Here is a 13,597-nt window from a genome sequence, read left to right as displayed (position 1 = left end):
TTCCCTTCCAGCAAATTGCTGTTCATTTTAGCAGTTGTAGTTTAGAAGTCAGAATGTCTAGGGGTTTTCAATGTAAGGCCCTTCCATCCCTCCATCCCTCCATCCCTCTACCCAATATGGATCGAGTGTCTACTCTGTGCCCAGCTCGGTGCTGGATAGTGAGGATAAGTGGAGAACAAACACTGACACAGTCCCAGGGCTCAGGAAGCTCATGGTCTCCGAGTTGGGACCGTAGCCTCAGGAAAAGGCTTTGCAGGAGCCATTTGGAAGAAGCATCCCCTGCTTCTCTGGTAGTCTTGATTAAGGCAGGAGCACTTTCCAAGGAAAACAGTGAGTTTTCCCTCAAACCATGATTTTCAACCAAAATTTTATTTGTGGACAATTTTATTTTTGAAAAAAATGTTAAGCGTACAAAGCAGTTAAACTAAAAAAATCAGTTTCATATTCATTAGTTTTGTAGCAAAAGTTTTGATTTCTGAAGTGAATCTTAAAGGCAAGAATACGGTGAGGTCTCTTTCAAAACATTTATTGAGGGCTTCCCTGGTGGCACAGTGGTTGAGAGTCCACCTGCCGATGCAGGGGACACGGGTTCGTGCCCCGGTCCGGGAGGATCCCACATGCCACGGAGCGGCTGGGCCTGTGAGCCATGGCTGCTGAGCCTGCGCGTCCGGAGCCTGTGCTCCGCAGCGGGAGAGGCCACAGCGGTGAGAGGCCCGCGTACTGCAAAAAAAACACAAAAAACAAAAGGAAAAAACGTTTATTAAAATTGAAGGCTTTGAAAACCTCTGCTCCAGACAAATCTGTCATCGTGAGGCCCTTGGCCTTACACAGAGCATCATGGATGGTGTGGTACTCAGACACCTGCCAGCTGCTCTTAGCTGCCTGTGCGATGCCAAGGAACCATATGGAAACTGAAAAATTCAGCAGAAATTCTGGATGCCTTGTCTACGTGACAACAAATAATCAGATATTTGGAAACAACAGACTTTGGACTAGATCTTGTCATCCTCTGGGAATTCCTAAATACAACCTTGGAGGTGTTACCTCTTTTACCCCATTGTTCTCTTTTCCTTTTTGTTTTTTTTTTCCTGGATGGTCTCACTCAACAGTCATGCCCAAATCTACGTCTCAGGCCCTGATACTCCGCCGATCACCGTTTCCAAGGGCCTCTGGAGCCTCCCTGGCAGTGTGACCGTGGCGAGTAGGGCTCGCCAAATGTCCACGTGCTCCTACACCTGCAGCCTCCCCTGCAGGCAGGTGGAGGCCGTCAACTCAGACTCTGGCCAGGAGGATGTGAGTGATGGAGCACCTCCCAGGTCTGACCCCCACAAAACATCCTGTGTGCTTCTCTCTCCTCTGCCTCAGTGACCCTGGAGGTCATGTGTCCCAGACCGCGGGGCCACAGGCTGGAGGGGGCCCAGTCGACCTGCATAAGACTTTGTGAATGGGTGAGGTACACCTTTCTTGGGTTACCCCTCTGAGATTTGGAGTTCTTTGTTACTGCGGCGCCGCCTGGCCTCACCTGACTAATACCTTCAGGATGCCCCACAGACACCTTCTCCTTCAGATTTGTTCCCTAATGAGGAACATGGCATCCTTGTTTTCCCAAATATCTCAGAGCCTTTGACTCCTCCCCCTTTCTCCTCTTGCATAATCAGAGGTTCTGGGGACCCGCCTCTACCTCTCCTTCTCCATGGCCCCCCACGATCCTGGTCAGGTCTCGTCATTGCTCTCCTGGACCAATGCCATGGCCCCCCAGCTGGTCTCTCTGTCTCTCTTCCAAGCTCCAGCTTTCAGAAGCTGCTGGAATTAGCTTTCTGCAACACAAATCTCATCTTGTTGCTCCTTTTCTGAAAACCCCAGAAGGTTCTCTTTGACCTCAGGAGAAGGTGCAAGCCCGTAGCTCCTGGGCCCGCTTTCTCCTCCAGTCTGGCAGCCACGGCTCCGTCCTGCAGGGCCAGGCCCATGTGCCCACCCTGAGCGGACCAGGCACCCTGATTCCTTTGTCCCTTGTGTGCGCCGTACCCTCTGTTTTACTCCAGCTGGGTCCCGACTCATCATTCAAGACCTGCTCAAATGTATTTTTTCTGACAGAATACATTCTTCCCTCCATTTCTTCCTCCGTGCTCATGTTTTCATAATAGCCCATGTTCTCTGGGGTGTTCGTGCTGTTAAGTAGAAGTAAAGAACTACAGGGTCAGAAAGTTGGGGGGAAACTGAAGTAATCAAAATGAAACAGATTTTGAAACTGCAGAACTTTTCCGTCCTTAATACGTACATGTCACAGGATAGACTCAGAGGCATTTCCTAAACCACAGGTACATTTCTGGAGGGTGTCTCATTGGGCTCGTGTCCTGCTGAAGTTCTTATGTAGCTCACCCTCTCGTTTCACCCTTTGGGAGACTGAGGCCCCGGGCACACAGCACTGAGTGGCCAGGCTGAGGCAGCTGGCTTCCCAGGGGGCTGCCCTGCGGGCAGAGGGGGGCCCCTTGAGTTTGAGACCCCCACCCACTGAGCATCTCTGGGACTTGCTGCTCTGCCCCGGCCTCGGGGAACGTTTCCGTTATGAATGAATGTGCGCTGCATCCCAGACGGGGCTTTTGGGTGTCTGGACTGAGTCTTCAGAGTGGACGGTCACAGACCATAGATGAGGTGTGTGTGACACAGACGGGACTTACTGTGGGTCGTTCTGTCCCTGTCCCCCGTGAAGGCTTTCTCTCTGCAGCGCACTCTGCAGAAATGCCCTCCTGAGCATCTTACAGACACTCATTTATCCGCACAACGACTGATGACCATTCTTACTGAACACAGGAGGAGACAGAGGCACAAAGACATTCAGTGACTGACCCAGAGCCCTGCAGGGCCGGGACGGAGTTCAGCTCCAGCCTCGCTTCCCGCCCGCGCTCTGAGCTCATTTCCCCCCAGTGCACGCTAAGTACACACTGATGAGGTGGGCGCTTGCAGACACAGGACACCCACCTCTGAGGCAGGTGTTGCCAGTGTGCTCACAGCGGCACCTGAAACATTACCATCAGCATCCTTGTCCCGAGGGCTGCCGCTCTCCAGCTGTGTGATCCAAGGCAGGTGACTTAGCCTCTCTGGGCCTCTCTGTTTCCTCCTCTGTTTCTAACATCAAAATAACGATGCACCCCAACACTGGCACATGGGAGGCAATTGGCAAGTTCTGCCCCCTCCGCAGTTCCGGTGAACCCTGGTGTGTGGGGCGGGGGTTGGGTGGGGCTGAGGGAGGCTGTGCCCCCCGGGGCTGGCTGTGTCCCCCCCGTTTCCTGCCTCCCTGCTTTGGTCCCTAGACCTTCCCTGGGCTCCTGCTGCAGCCCAGGGCCTGTGCATTCGGCTTCAGTGTTAAGACGCCGGCCTCTGCCGTCTTCCCCAAGGATGGTCTCTGTTTGGTTGTATGTCACTCCCAGGTCCAGCCTTTCTCCTCTCTGCCCTGCCCACTACGCTGACCAAACTGGGCCCTGGCCCCAGATGGACAGACGGGGGATGCCACTTCCCTGGGCCCGTGGGGGCTACTTTCCCAGCCTCCCCTGGTGCCCATCAGGAGATGGTCAGGTACCGTAGTGCCCCGAGGCCCTGAGGGCTCACTTCTGAGCCACATTCCAACCCAGTATGAGCGGGGTATCGGGTGGCACCCGCCCTGCACTGGCCAGCGTGGTCACGGCCCCTGCTCTGTCTCCACAGTGTTCTGTGTCATGTGGAGAGTGGGCAGCAGCAGGGCGCTCAGGCTCAGGCCCCACTGCCTGTGCTTCCCTGCTGCACGGGGTAGGCCGGGCACTGTCACGCCGAGAGCCTTGGTCTCACCGGGTATCAGTGGAGCTGACAGTCAACCCAGCCCCACAAGGTCGGGAGGGTTACAGATGTGAAGGCTGCGGCAGAGGAGCCTGGCATGGGGAGAGGTAGGGCACCCCGGGCCCACCCCACGCCCCAGAGCTCGTTGGCACATGCGGAAGCATGGGTTCATGGCCCACTGCCACCCTCTTGCTGCTGATGTAAACTTGGGCGAGCCCCTCTGCTTGGTTATGCTGTGCCACAGTTTCCTCCTGTGTGAAAAGGAGACGGCGATGGACCCCTCCCCCCAGCTATGGGGCGGGGCGCAAGGCAGCCCTGCAAAGGCCTGGAGCAGGGCTGGTGCCCCGTGCTGGGGAGGTATCTACGACTCTGCTGCAGTGTCTTTGACGTCCTTGTCCCCATTGCTGGCGCTGACCTTCCTGAGGCTGGGCACTGGTTCTGGTCATCGCCTGGTCCCCTGACACTGTGATGGACGCTTGAGGGACCGTGGAGCCTCCGCTCTCACTGGCCCTGCCCGCCCTGCCCTGCACTCGGCTGCCCTGGAGCTCTTCACCCGCTGGTTCCTCTAAGGACCCCATGCTGTCTTCTTCCAGCTCGCGCCACACGCTGGTCCCTCTGCCAGGACCACTCTTCCCGGTCTCACCACCAGTTCCTGTTTATGCCTCCAGGGATTTGGTCTGGTTCATTCCCTGCTCTCTCCCTGGGGCCTAGACTCATGCCAGGCACACAGTAGGTGCTCAGTAAACATTTGATGAGCGGAAGAAATGAACCAAGCTGTTTGCAGGCGCTAACTGTGCGGTGTCCGTGATTAAAGAGAGCCCTGATGGCCGGGAAAGGGCCACTTGTCATCTGCTCTCTGTCCGGTTCGGGCCTACTACCTGGCTAGCCTCTCACACGTCAGGGCTTTGGTGGCCCACAGTGCCGGTGGTCCGGGCATGGAAATCCCTGCCACCACCAAAAAGCAACCACCCTCACCACTGCCTATAATGCACCCCTATGCGGCACCACCCAAGGAGCTGCCGCCATTTCCTCCCCGTCTCCCCGCCCTCTTTGGCTCGGGGCAGCCTGCGCACTGTCTGTCTCGCTGTGGGGCCTCGTCTTCCTCCTCCGTCTGGACGCGTTTCCCTGCCGTTGCGGGAGCAGACTTTTGTCCTGGTCCAAGTTAGTGTCCCGACCAGCTGTCCCCACTGCCTTCTCCCCGGCCAGCCTGGTGATGAGGCTGTGGCATTGGTTGATCCTTCTCCGCAAAGCTGGTACCTCGAACCCTTGTTGTTCCCTGACAGTCATCAGGACACTTGTCTGCAAGTCACCGCTGCCCTCCTGCCCCAGAGCAGGCAGAGAGCTTCTCAGCGTCGCGGGAGGCCGAGCTGGGCAGCTGAGGGAGCGGCCGGGGCTCCCCTCTGTGGAGCCCAGCACCCCACCAGCACCCCGAAAGCCTGTTCCCTCAGTCTCCCTCCTGCCGGGTCCCCCAGTGTCCCTGGTGAGTATCGCTCGTGATTCCTTGACTGTCTCTGAGACGGGCCTGCTCGGGGAGCCGCGTCTGCCGAGCTTCGTCACGATTATAAAGAGAAATTAAAATATTATCACTAGAGACCTTTGATCATTTAAAAAAGCTTGAGACTTTTAATGAGCAAGCAGTCTGATTAAAAGTTGGAGTGGGCTTCCCTGGTGGCGCAGTGGTTGAGAGTCCGCCTGCCGATGCAGGGGACACGGGTTCGTGCCCCGGTCCGGGAGGATCCCACATGCCGTGGAGCGGCTGGGCCCGTGAGCCATGGCCGCTGAGCCTGCGCGTCCAGAGCCTGTGCTCCGCAACGGGAGAGGCTACAACAGTGAGAGGCCCGCGTACTGCAAAAAAAACAAAAAACAAAACAAAACAAAACAAAACAAAAAATGTTGGAGTGACAAAGTATTTCTTCTGCTTTCTGGATGAGAGCATTGTCATGGAACCGGGAAGCAAGGCTGGGTCTTGAAACTAAAAGATTTGGCCTGGGGTTCCAGGGGCCCCCACGTACCTGTCAGGAAAGGCACCATGTACTGTGGTCCAGCCGTACGCCAGGCACTTGGCATCTGTCCTCTCACGAATCCTTATGAAAAGCTGTGCTGCAGGCCAGGGGCTCGCGGCTGGCTGCACACTGGCATCACCTGGGAGCTTAGAGATGCCCCACAGAGATGGCGCGGTCAGGGGTGGGGCTTGGGCGTCGGTATTTTTCTGAAGTCCTCCAAGTGATGCCAATTGTGCAGCCTGGGCCCAGAGCCACTGGGTGCGTCAGGATCACCTAGAGGGCGTGTTGGACACAGATCGGGGCCCCAGCCCGGAGTTTCTGGTTCAGTAGGTCTGGGGTGGGCCCAGAAATCAACCCATTAACGCAGACGCTGCGGGTCCAGGGATGACACATTGAGAGCCACCGAGTCAGGGCCGTGCTGGCCCCATTTCACAGGTGAAGCAATTTATGGAACAGAGAGGTGAAGTTGGGCCACGCTCAGGACACCCAGTTGGTACATGAGGACGTGGGCCTTTGAATCCTTTGGGTAAATTACTGCCCCCGTGTGCTTTCACCTTCCCCACCTTTAAATTGGGGAAAACAGTACTTACCCTCTAGGGGAGTCGGAGGTGCGCTGGGTTCTTCCATCAGAAACAGTGCCTGGCCCAGAGGAGGCGCTCGAGTGGCAGTCTCGGTTGTTATTGTTACTGTTACCTGGAGGGATGAGTGGAAGAGCAGAAGGCCAGATGGCGGCTCCCCCTTCCTTTAGGCCCCCAGACACCTCCCTGGGATCGCCTGCTTCCCTGACGTCACTGTTGAGCCGTGCGCCTCCCCCATCAGACTGCGAGCTCTCCAGGAGCAGGACCAGGCCTGACTCGGTCTGGAGCCCAGTGCCCTGCGTGGAGGCGAAGAGGGAGGATGACTGGGGCTGGTTTCCCCGTCTTAGGATCTTGCTGTTGTGAAGAATCAGGTGTTACAGATCTGGAGGGGGTTTAATATTTATCCCCTGAACCCCAGCTTCTGCACGTGGCCTGCCTCCACGTGTTCATGCCCAGACACCTGCTGAGCTGTCAGCCACCTCGGTGGGCGTCGCAGACACTGCCTCTGTGGCCTCCGGAGACCCCACTGCGCCGGGGGTGTCGGACAGGATGCCTGATCGAAGCTCTCCTTTGCTTTCTACACTTGCCTGCACCTTTCTCCTGCATCTGCGTCCCTGAGTCCCTGATGTGAGTCACTAAGGAGGGTGAGTGCGGGGGTAGGGGGCGTGAGACTGGGGTGAGGGAGGCACCCAGAAGCGGGCTCCCCTCCACTCTCCCCTCCTCCGTCGCTGCCCACTGCCCTGTGCCCAGCTGCCACGACTTCTCTCTTGTCCTGCACAGTCGTGTCCTCAGTGCCTTCCTGCACCTGTCCTCCTGGCGGCCAGAGTGATGCTGTAAGAACGCTGCTGGTCTCACTCTCCTGCCTGAGACCCTCCAGAGGCTTTGCAGCGGTCTGTGGATACAAGTGAAGCCCGGCAGTTCCTCCTCCGAATACCCAGTTGCTCTGGGCCGGGCCGGGGCTCACGTGCTCCCCCTCTGCTGGGATGGCTCTTCCCGCCAGGCTCGTGCCGGGCCTCTCAGCCCCAAGTCACCTGGCCCCCAGCACCTCCTCGTTGCCATCGCACACCTGCCTTATTTTCTCCTGGGTATGCAGCACTGTCTAGGTTTTCCCCCGGATCTGTCTAGCTGCATGAGGACGGACGCTCCTCCCCAGCACAGGGAACTTGTCTGTCTCCCTCATCACTGTGTTCCTGGGGGTCCAGTGATGTTTGTGAGCTGAGAGATCCGGGGAATCACAGCGTCTCTGGATTTGGACTCAGAAAAGGGATGAATCAGTCCTACTCTTCCGAATGCCTTGTGGCCTTATTAGGGCAGAGGCAGCCAGTTGTTCTGGAGGGAGCACTGGTGAGGCATCATGGCCTCTGCATTCCAGACCTGGACCCTCTCCCCGGTTTGTTGGGACATTAACCAAATCCCTAATGACATGGCCTCGGTCTGAGCCTGGGGGTGATGTGTGTTCACATTACCTCCCTGCCTGGCTGAGCCCTCCAAGCCTCGGAGGGGTAACACGCACAGATGGCAAGTGACCGGGGTGGGGTAGAAAGAGCGCCCCCTTGGGGCCAGAAAACGTGCCTGGAGTCTGGCCCCTGACTCTGGCCAGGTGACCTTGGGCAGTCATCACTCTGAGTCTGTTTCCGTGTCTGTAAGATGGGGACAGCCTGATGGTGAGAGTTAAATATAACCTGCAACATCACCCACCCCAGGAGCAGAGGCCCCCATCTTCTTTTCCAGGACGCAGCCAGTCCCTAGGAAAGTGCCCAGCACACAGTAGGTGCTCGATCATGTGTCACTGTCAAGTTTTCTTGAGGACAGTACTTGGAGGCCTTCCTTTATTTAAAAACAAGACAAAACAAAACGAACAAACAACTGGAAGAGACCTTAGAGACTGTGCAGCCCCCTTCCCTTCACAGCCGGGGACATGGAGGCTGAGCCAGCATCAGGGAGCCTCTTGGTGAATTTGTGTCTAAGGCGGGACAGACCCAGCTCTTCTGACCGCCGTGCAGCGAGCACCTTCCCGCCAGCCACTGTCTGCAGTGTTGCTTTGCTCGTAAGCGTCATTTTAGTGCCCGCCTGCCACTTGGTTTTGTCTCCCCTCCCTTCAGCCCTGTGCTGACCCTGTTCTGTTCTTCTCTGCTCCCCGTGCTGGACCAGATGTTCCCACAGCTGCTGGCTCCCCCTCCTCTCCCGACCCTGGGCCTGAGCTGGAGACGTAGACTCTGACAGATTGGGAATTTACACCACGGAGGGGGTGAGGGCACATTCCAAGGTAGGAGACTTCATAGGTATCCAGCCAAGCCCCGCCCCCCACCCCAGCACTGGGCAGAGGGCGAGCCCAGTCTGTTATTGGCTATGAATTCCGGGTGAGCCTGGGTGAGCAAGCAGAAGACAGGGTGCTGGGTGCTTCAGCTCTTTGGGGGCCAGTGGGAAGCCCCACTGTCTGTCTTTCCCAAACGTTCGAGCCTTTGCTCCTTGGCCCCGTTAGGCTCTCTCACTCTGCTCTCTCTCTCTCTCTCTCTCTCTCTCTCTCTCTCTCTCTCTGAAGCAAAGAGACCCAACTGGGAGGTGAGTGTGACGGGGATGCTGAACCTGAGGATTTTTTTAAAAAAATTATTTATTTATTTTTGGCTGCACTGGGTCTTCGTTGCTGCGCGCGGGCTTTCTCTAGTTGCAGCGAGTGGGGGCTACTCTTTGTTGCTGTGTGCGGGCTTCTCATTGCGGTGGCTTCTCTTGCTGCGGAGCACGGGCTCTAGGCAGGTGGGCTTCAGTAGCTGTGGCACGCGGGCTCAGTAGCTGTGGCTTGTGGGCTCTAGAGTGCAGGCTCAGTAGTTGTGGCGCACGGGCTTAGTTGCTCCGCGGCATGTGGGATCTTCCCGGACCAGGGCTCGAATGCGTGTCCCCTGCATTGGCAGGCGGATTCTTAACCACTGTGCCGCCACCAGGGAAGCCTGAGCCTGAGGATTTTTATTTAATGTGGGGGCCACTGGGGAAGGAGGAGGCGGGGTGGCCCCTGGCTGAGGATGCACAGCTACTCTGACCCTGGCCTTGCCTCGGAGAATCTCCTGCTCCTGTGTCTTTTCCCTGAGGCCAGTGCGGAGCACATGGTGGGTGCTCAATGAAGTTATATTGAGATCTACCTAAAGTAGGTTCATGACCTTGGGTGGGGACTTGGTGCGCTGAGCCTCTGTTTCCCCAGCTCTGCACCGTGGCTGCCAGGCTCTGAATGGGACCTTGTCCCACACCCTCTCCTCACCCAGGCGTCTGTCCTTATGTTCAGGGACTGCCCCCTTGGTGGCCCCCGGGGTTGGGACATAAAGCCACTGTCTGCAAGTCCTGAAGCCTAAGCCACAGGAGTGGCTGCACCTGTAGGTCATCTGGAAGCTGCCTTAGCGTCTTCGCAGGGCCCTCCGGCTGCCTAGAAGGTCTTCTCCTCACCCTCAAGGAGCTAGGTCCTGTCTCCACTGTTACTCCTTCAGAAGCTCCTTCCGGAGACCACCTCCCCACTTACGGTCTGGCTTCATTCTGGTTCTCTGGGGTGATTTTGTCCGTGAACGTGTCCACTTAGGTGTGGTCTTTCTCCCACATTAGACTCTCAGCAGTGGGAACAGGCACCTGGCTGTGTTTACCTCTGTGTCCCCACTGCCTGGAACTCTGCTGGCCCAGAGTAAGTGGTCAGTAAATACAAGAAGAAAAGGCGGAAGGAAGGCAAGAGGGCGGGAGAGGAGGGAAGGAGTAAGGAAGGAGCAAGGAAGGGAGGAGAGGGGTCTGTGGCCTGTGGCCCTGGAGGGTGGCGGCCTGCTCCAGGACCTCCAGCCCCTGGTTCCTGAGCGGCTGGCGCTCGCACGGGCGGGCACGGAGCCGGCCGGCAGGTGGCGGTGCGCCCTCGGCTGCGCGGGTGGCGGCGGCGGAGCGGCGAGTCCCCTCCTCCCGCCGGCTCCCTCCCCTCTACGGCTCCTTTCTCTGAGCTCTCGCTCGCGCTCCCCAGCGCTCTCCGCACTCCCGGCCGCGGTCTCCCTTGCCCGCGCCGCCCCGCCGCCGGCCCCGCCGCCGCCCCTCGGCGACCATGGCGCACCGGGGACCCCCGCGCGCCCCGAAGGGCCCCGGCCCCGCCGCCCGAGCCCCTAGCCCCCGGGCGCCGCCGCCGCCGCGCTCGCCGCGCTCGCGGCCGCTCCTGCTGCTGCTGCTACTGCTGCTGGCCGCCTGCGGGGCGGCGGGGCGCTCCCCCGAGTCCTGGCGCCTGGGTCCCCGCGCCCGGCTGACCCGGGCGCCGCCAAGCCCGCCTGCGGGGCGCGCGCTGCCCGGCGGCGGTGAGGACCGGCAGGCGCGTGGCGCGGAACCCGGCGCCCCGGGTCCCGGTCAGGCTCCGGGTCCCGGCGAGGACGGCGCCCCCGCCGCGGGCCAGGGGCGCTGGGCACGGGCGGCTCCGGTGGCCGGAGCGGCTTCGCAAGCGCAGGTCTCACTCATCAGCACGTCGTTCGTGCTCAAGGGGGACGCGACGCACAACCAGGCGATGGTGCACTGGACGGGCGAGAACAGCAGCGTAAGTGACCTCCGCGCGTCCCCCCGGGCCCTGCCCCGGACACCTCGGAGCCCCCACTTCCGGACGGCCCCGCGGTCACCCTGGGCATTCTCGGAGACTTGGGGACGAGAGTCACCTCGGCGGCGCCCCTGCTGGCCCCTGGCCACTGGTTACTTGGGAACCAGATACGTGAGCGCCCTGCCTCACCTCGGGGGGCATTTCCGCTGATTTCCGGGACCCTGAGCCACCTCAGGGGCGGCCCCACTGGCCTCCAGATCGCAGGTTGGGGGGTGGGTGTCTCCAGAGGTTTCGGGACCCCGGCCACCTTGGGGCGCCCCCAGGCCCTTTAAGATCATTCAGGACTCGGTGTTGCGCCTTTATCGCCTTCAGACTCCACCCGGTCCACCCAGCGTCGCTTTGGGATTTTTGGTTCCAGGACCCGCTCCACCCTGGTCTACCCGGGACCCCGCTCGTGGCACCTCCACAGGCTCTAGGACTTCCCCGGTCAGCCCGGCGTCCGATTCTGGGACCCTCGATTCTGGGGCCGCCGCTCTCCCCGCGTTCCCGTAGGGCGACCCGCGGCTGCCTTGAGGACCGGCCGCTGACGCACCTGGATGCGCCGGGATCTGCTTACTCGCGGGGCTGGGAGCGGAGGCCAGCTCCTTGCACTCCCTGCCCTCCCCCACCTTGGCCGCTACTTCGGCCTCGCTCCAGCTGGACACCCCTTGCCCTGCAAACACACTTCTGTTAAGGTCCTCTGGCGCCTCCTTCCACCAGCTCTGTGGGTCCTGCCCCCTCTTGGATCCCGCCTCCTCCTTTTTGGTGGTGTGTCCCGGGCATGGGGATACCCTCATATTCTTCCCCGGGGGGGGGTGCCACAGGGTCGTTTCCCTCCCACCCCGCTCTATTCCCGCCGGAGCAGATAACCCGTGGTCATCTGTCTTGGGGTCACCTGTCGGCAGCCCCACGTGGATCATCTCTAGTTTTGGGAGAGGGAGTGGTGGAGGGAGGTGGCAGCTGTGTGTGCGCGCGAGGTTATGGGGAGAAGAGATGGGAGCCCCTTGTCACTCCTTTCCGTAAATGTCCACTCACTGTCCAGTGGCTGAGCCCCGACCCTTCTCCTTGACCAAGGCTTCCCAAAGTTCTGGGGAAGCCGCGCTGGGCCAGGGCCCCTGCGTCCATTGGGAGTGGAGGGGCGGGGATGCAGGTGCTTCTCTAGTCACCGCAGGGGTGTAGCCTGGGCTGGGCGGCACTTTTACCCACCTCCTCTGTCTAGCCCCGCTGGCTGGGGAACTCTGCGGGAGAAGGGAGGGGCTGGTGGATGCGCTTCTTGGGGCAGGGGCGGCACTGGATGGGCCTGATTGGTCCAGAGCGCGGCGCCCTGCCGGACCCCCTCCCCAGCCAGCTTCTCACGCTTGTGCCGGGTCTCTGGTCCTTGGTCACCGTCTCCAGTCAGACTGGAAGCCCTGGGGGGAGGGGCGGGTCGGCGCTGACCCCCTGCGCTCCGCCGGCCAGCAGGGGGCAGGCAGAGCCCTGAGGGGCGGTGCTTTAGGGAGGGGAGCAGGCGCCCCTACCTCGAAGAGCCCTTGGGGGAACGTCCCCACGTACATCTGGAGAGAGGGGTCAGACCCCAGACGTGCAGCTGGATCCCGCCCTTCTTCCTTCCTTCCCAATACTCGGGAGCAAATCGTGTCCTATGTACCGTAAGCTGTAACTCAGGGACTGCAAGGTAACCTGGACACCAGTAACTCAAAGGAACCAGTAAGCATTAACAGTCAGACCAGTGGAGCCGGAACATCCAAACCAAGCCCCCTCCCCCCAGGTTGTTCCTCCAGAAGCTCACTCTTTTCAGCTTCGTGGTGGGGGGCGGTAGGGGTGAGAGAAGTTAGGGAGACCCAGAGGGGTGGAGAGCAGCCTCCCAGGTGGGACCAGCACCTTCAGGGCTCACTGACACCCAGCCCGCCCGCCCACCCCCATCCTGAGAGCACAGCTCCCCTGGAGAGGCTGAGGAGAGTCTGGGCCAGTGGGGCGGGGCCCTGGGGGCGGGGCCTGGCAGAGGAGCCCACCTGGCTTTGCTGCTTGGGGACAGTGGCTGAGCTGAGTGACTCCTGTGTGACTGTCTCCTGGCTGCTGGCAGCTGAATGCCTGGAGGGGGGGCTTGGGAGTGGGGAGTGGGAATGTGGGGAGGTGCTGACTTCTCTTTAGTGGGCGGTGGGAAGTCCAGATCCGGGGAGGAGCTTTGAGAGAGGCACTCTCCCCTGGCCTTTGGGAAATGGGGGGCCGGGGTGGCTGTGGAGAGCAGGGCGTGGCCTGGCACTCAGCAGACGGGAGGCGAAGCCCGAGTACTCATCACTGTTACCGGCTGTGGTTCTGGAGATGCTGACCCGGCGTTTGGCTCAAGCACCTCCCACTTCTCTTGCCAGCCCCGCCCCCCCCTCACCCATTCTCAGGCTTGGGAAGTCGGGGAGACGGGAGTTCTCGCTGGATAAGTGCATCATCCTTTGACTTGGGGAGCAGGTGATGCTTTAAGAGTTTCACTTGCCTGGGAAGAACTCAAGAGGAGTGAAAGCTGTAACCCAGAGCCAAGGAAAACCCTTTTTTCAAACCATTATTTTCTCAGCACTCCGCGCATGCGTTGCATTGTTTTCTCCGCACGTGAAGTGTCTCAGAAATGCGCTTTGGTCCCTCTG

At 59.7% G+C, this 13,597-nt stretch overlaps 1 protein-coding gene and 1 long non-coding RNA gene across 2 annotated transcripts in view; one reads left to right on the top strand and one right to left on the bottom strand.

Moving 5' to 3' along the window:
* Positions 1-372: 372 nt before the first annotated feature.
* LOC109548822 (uncharacterized) lies at positions 373-11,573 on the bottom strand. The gene is made up of 4 exons (XR_002174961.3): positions 11,387-11,573; positions 6,404-10,906; positions 5,823-5,959; positions 373-5,655 (listed from the first exon to the last, which is right to left on the bottom strand). It is a non-coding gene; the product is annotated as an uncharacterized lncRNA (long non-coding RNA).
* The window catches only part of SORCS2 (sortilin related VPS10 domain containing receptor 2), a 474,224-nt gene continuing 470,974 nt past the window's right edge, over positions 10,348-13,597 (top strand). Inside the window, exon 1 of the mRNA XM_073804818.1 lies at positions 10,348-10,928. Coding sequence (XP_073660919.1) covers positions 10,452-10,928 — 477 coding nt within the window. The 5' untranslated portion in view covers positions 10,348-10,451. The remainder of the gene's footprint in view (positions 10,929-13,597) is intronic.

This window comes from Tursiops truncatus, chromosome 5 (genome assembly GCF_011762595.2).
Source record: "Tursiops truncatus isolate mTurTru1 chromosome 5, mTurTru1.mat.Y, whole genome shotgun sequence".
Lineage (NCBI taxonomy): Eukaryota > Metazoa > Chordata > Mammalia > Artiodactyla > Delphinidae > Tursiops > Tursiops truncatus.
This window is presented reverse-complemented; position numbering and strand designations above follow the sequence as displayed.